We start from the raw sequence: 5,722 nt of genomic DNA on the forward strand, positions 1-5,722 counted from the left end.
GCATCTTCATCTGATTCTGGAAGGCCATCAGGAATGGCTTCAAAGCGAAAATCAGGTAAGCCATCGAGGGAGTTGGGTCCTTGAGATTTAAGAAATCGCTTGTGGTTGAATTCAGTGTTGACAAAGGTTATGTGAAAGCCTCTGTGGTGGAGGGTTTTGGCAAACTGAAGAAAACTCTTGATGTGACTCTGAGCTGGAGCTGGAATACAAACAGCATGAGGCTTGTGATCACAACCAACATCCATTTAAATTGTTGTGTTTGCTAAAACTAAGGGTGTATCTTTGCCTACATGATGCTGCCATGCTGGTTACTTATAGGGAGTGGCACTGGCTTGCTGTTGTTGAATTGTCGGTGGTATAGCAATGGTACAGTAGTGGTTGATTGGCTTGCTGTTGTTGAATTGTCGGTGGTATAGCAATGGTACAGTACTGGTTGATTTTTGTGGAATTTTCGTATACACCTAATTTTGGAGAGTGGTTTTAAATAAAACATACTTAATATTCTTATCTAAGAGACATCTAAAATGTATTAATTATGATAAATATTATGTTCTATTTTTTCTAAATTTTACACAATTGTCATCATTCAACTACAACATATAATTATAATAAATAAGCTTAATTGATGTTGTCTTAAATACCTTAATTATGAGTTTTTCTTCTAACACTAACATTTTTCAATCAATTTGTAAGAATCATGTAGTTTTCTTTATTTTTATAAAAAAAAATCTAGATTAAAGTAATTTATTCTCTAATCTATACATAAGGTAAAATATAATATGAATAAGATATCTGATCTAAACCCTAAACCCTAAACCCTAAACCCTAAACCCTAAACCCTAAACCCTATATGACACGACCCACCCCAAATTTCACCCTGAAACCCAGAGTAAGTCGTGCGGGGACCACCTCCAAGGAAAATTTACCGAAAAATCGGCATAACCTCCCTTGAAAAATGGACAACCCTTCCTAATAAAACCTGCAAACACTTCTGAAAATTTAAATCCAACCTTAAACTCCTGGAGCCTCCGTGCTCCCCAAATCACAACACCACCCAAATTATTTACTAATCTAAACCAATCTCATATCCAATCATTTATAGGTTCAGAGCAACTCTAACAGGAAGAAAGGAAACAAAATAAATTAACAAGCGGAAGCTATAAGATGACTATGCCTCATCCCTATGTACGCCCAACCTCGACTAAGCTAACCTGCAAGCTGGGCATTTTTAAAACGAAAGGCACATGGGAAAACATTTATTAACGTTAGAGTGAGTGGACAAAAATAAATTAATAAAAATAATTATGCTTCCCCATTTTAATTTCTAAAGAAAATATACTGCATGCGGCAGCTCGAAAACGCTTAACACAAAAACTGGCAATTTCATGACTAGCTCCGACTAGTCTCCATAACACAAAGAAATAACAGCCTCTCAGGCTAAACTATATATAAACATATATAAGTGTATGTATTTACACTCGTCAGACTCCTTGTATGAATTCTAAGAACAAATTAGAAAAATAGAAATTCATACAAGGCTACTACGCTTGCGTCTAACGCTCACGTCACACCATAATGGAATTGTACCTCAGTATGGCGGAAAAAGCACGAGTGTATATACGTGTGGACTCCCTATATGAAAACCTAAATAAACCAAATAAGAAAATAGTTTTCATATAGGGCTACTACGCTCGTGTCTAACACTCACGTCACACCATAATGGTATTTTACCTCATTATGGCGGATCAAACACGTATGGTTAGCTAGCATTTACATATACATACTATCATCATAAACATCCCATAAACATATCCACCGAAAATCTCATTTCCGGGAACTCTCCAAAGGAGGAAAAATTGCCAAATATCCAAGAAAGAAATAAATCTCAGCAAGAGAAATAAATAATCAACAAATTATTTCATCGCATTCTTTTCAATTAAAACAAAGGTCCACTCACAACTCTAGGCATAAGCCCGACGAAATCCAAATCGCCACTCTAATGAGGTTTCCTCGAACCCTGGCACAAATATATAATTAAATTCCCAACTAAAGTCCAATATTTAAACAAAATAGGCAAAATTAACCGAGAGCCATAACTACGCTCATCATTGCCTAACTTCGATATTCTTAAATCGAAACGATCCGAATTTAAATATCATACTCGGCAGCCGTAATTACAACCTCCCTAAAAATACGACTTAAATCCTACGGCCGGATTCTACATTAATTAACCGCCAAAAATACCACACTTCAGAAATTCATAAACCTATCCAAAACTCATCCAAAAATTCCATAACTCACTTCAACAAACTCCCCTTAATATTCTAAATTTAAAACCCTAAAAATCTTCCAAACAGTGGCGGCGCCGGTGGCGGCTCCGCCGGCAGCGGCGGCCGGAGCCGATTCCGGTGACCTCCAATGCTCACCAAATTTAAACAGCAGCTTCCTCTCAACCTACTCTACAACTTTCATAACTAGCACTAAGTCCAATTTCAAGCCTAAATAGGGTAATCGAATCAAAACATCCAAAAATCACCCAATTCAAACCCTAGCCCGAAAATCCTCTTACACACTTCAAATTGGATCATTACCTTCTAGGGAAATGCTACACACGGAGAGCACTTCCAAATGGAACTGAAATCATCAGAAATGGTGGCCGGAAGAGCGAGTTCCGGTGTCGGGACTCCACCACGCAGCCGAAGCTTCCGGGTGAGCTCCCTCCTTCACGGCGGCGCTAGGGTAGCTCTCACCGGTCCAAGAAGAAAGCTGGGTCGACGGCCGACCGTTTGGGACCGGTGCGCCGGTCTATGGTGGCCGGACGGCCGAGAAGAATTCCGGCAGCGAGAGAGAGTCGGGGAGAGGAGAGAAGAGAAAGAGAAGGAAAAAGATAGGAAGGGAATTGGGCCTCCCAACCGGTCCAACCCATTATAACCACACCAACTCCAAAAATAAAACACCCCAAAAAAATACTCCAATAAAAATTACCTTTTACTAGCTAAAATTTACTATTTTTACCGTCGTCAAATTTTTCTCCTACGAATAATTCTCCGAAAATATCAACCCTCAAAACCCCTCTAAGGACCAATTAAACCATAACTCATTGACGGAGACGATAAAATTCTTATTAATACCAAGCTAGTAAATAAGGTAAAAATTTAAAGGTCGGGATGTGACACTATACCCTATACCCTAAACCCTATACCTTAACCCTATACCCTAAACCTAATTTTGGGTTTCTTCTTTTTAGGTATATTATCATATCATGCCCTATTTAATAGGTACATTAGAAACATAAGTAGTAGAGAGTAAAATGTTCTCTCGCTTAGGATGAGAAATGGTATAATAATATACCTAAAAAGAAGAAAATTAATCAAAGAATAAGAACATGTATCTTACAATTAGACATTTTTCGACTATGTAGAGAGACACCAAATGTGAACTTAGGAATGAAAAATATCATCATATTATAAATGACATACTTGTAGGAATGAAAAGTATCATCATATAGCATATATATATATATATATATATAGATTTTCTCAGCTGCGGATGTCAACATTTATTCTTACGGTGCGGATTTCCACTTTACACTCACTTTTCAATCGAATTTTCACATCTCCACCGTCTAGTATTTAGATACTAATGTATAGATCATCTCTGAAAAATTTCAACCAATTTGATTATCATTAAGGCACTCAAACTCGATTAAACCAATGGATGAACATAATTTTGTCGAACTTGAACCGTTCATGTTTATAACAGAAAAACGCAGTTTTGAGTGCCTTAATGATAACCAAATTTGCTGAAATTTTGCAGAGATGATCTATACATTAGTATCTAAATACTAGACGGTAGAGATATGAAAATTCGATTGAAAAGTGAATGAAAAGTGAAAATCCGCACCATAAGAATAAATGCGGACGTGTGTAGCAGAGAAGACCTGTATATATATATATATACACACTTAAGTTAGTAATAACAAGGTAAGAAATTAAAGAATGTAATTAATTATGACAAAGTTAAATCCAACTAAATTTTAGCTAGTATTTGAGTTAACGTTCAAATTGATGCTAAAATTGAGAAATATACAAAATTTAGTTTTCTAGTGTCTGAATGGCAAATTAGAGAAACCGAAAAATAAAGAAAACTATTAATTATAGATATTTGCTCTATATAGTATGTTTGCTTATGTGGAGTGGGTGTAAAATAAAAAGAAAAATATGTATGGGTTTATCTTAAAAGAGGTCTAATATTTTAGGTTTTTATCTAATTTTCTCTTGATTTTTTTATTTTTTAAATTTTTTTGGGAATATCGATATGAGGATGCTGTAAATAATTACACATTCATGACTGTAGGGTTTTCTGGTGGACTATAACTGCAGTGGGAGTATATGATGGTAGATGACCATTGAATTTAAGATGTAGGGCTTCTTAACAAGAAAATCGCTGAATTTTATGTACTAAATTAACGGATTTCTAGCTTAAATGAAGGATGAATGATTTCCCTCTTTCAAGTATTGCCTTTGATTTACTTTCAGTAGCTTGTTTTAATCTGTCTTCTGCTATATATGATTCCATGGTTTATTGAAAGTTCATTGCAAAAAAGGTAAAAGAAGCAAGAAACTCTTGAAGACTACATTGTGAATTTCATTGATAGAAGAAAATGAGGTTACAAGAAATATATATAGGTCTAGACAGGGCTATGATGTAGAATGATAAGAGTTCCCTTATAATAAACCTAACACCTATTATTAAACTCTTAACATCTTCCTTCTTTAGTTTTGATATATTTCTCAGGTTCAGAGAATATCTATTCTTTGTGATCATAAAACTCCAAATTGATGCAGTGAATGAACAAGAGAGGAAAGTATGATTCAAAGTCTCAAAGCAAACACCAAAAAGCTCACATTTAGAAACCTAAGTTATACCTTAACGTTGAAGTAAATCATCAGAAATAACTCTACCTCTTAACACCTTCCATGCCAGGGACTTCATCAATTGTTAGAAACAAACACTTGATTGATTTTTGCTTTGTGATTGGCCACATAATGCAGCATAGAGCTTAATTTATAGGGGTATGTGATAGTTTATAACTTTATGTGGCAGTTTACTATACTATCTTTATGTCTCGTATTGATGCTATATATTACTAATGTTTACAAGTCCAAACTATCAATAATCTATCTTCCTTTCATATATATTGCAAATATTGATCAAGAATGGAATATGAAACTTTCTTTAGTTTGGAGCATTTTCAGAGTTTCGATCAGATTTATAATTCTAATGGTACGTACTGTTTACAGAGATTGGCCTAAAAAATCTATCCTAGCCTTTTAGCGTTCCAAACATATTAGAGCTAGAGATTTCTCTTTGCATGCATGTAGCTCGATCTGTCACATCCCGACCTTTATATTTTTACCTTATTTACTAGCCTGATTATAATAAGAATTTTACCGTCTCCGTCATTGAGTTAATAGTTAATTGGTCCCTAGAGGGGTTTCGGGGACGATTATGTGCGGAGGATTATTCGTATGAGGAAAATACGACGACGGTAAAAATAGTAAATTTTAGCTAGTAAAAGGTAATTTTTATTCGGGTATTATTTTTTCGGGGTGTTTTATTTTTTTGTGGGAGTTGGGTATAAGGGGGAGTTGGACCGGTTGGAGAGGCCCAACCCTTTTCCCTCTCTTCTCTCCCGTTTTTCCCTTTTCTTCCCCCCCCC

General features: G+C 35.6%; 1 protein-coding gene across 1 annotated transcript in view; it reads right to left on the reverse strand.

Moving 5' to 3' along the window:
- LOC101297048 (UDP-glycosyltransferase 85A3-like) overlaps positions 1-454 on the reverse strand; it is a 1,633-nt gene extending 1,179 nt beyond the window's left edge. Inside the window, exon 1 of the mRNA XM_004295629.1 lies at positions 2-454. Coding sequence (XP_004295677.1) covers positions 2-245 — 244 coding nt within the window. The 5' untranslated portion in view covers positions 246-454. The remainder of the gene's footprint in view (position 1) is intronic.
- Between the last annotated feature and the right edge of the window lie 5,268 nt (positions 455-5,722).

Source organism: Fragaria vesca, linkage group LG3 (genome assembly GCF_000184155.1).
Source record: "Fragaria vesca subsp. vesca linkage group LG3, FraVesHawaii_1.0, whole genome shotgun sequence".
NCBI lineage: Eukaryota > Viridiplantae > Streptophyta > Magnoliopsida > Rosales > Rosaceae > Fragaria > Fragaria vesca.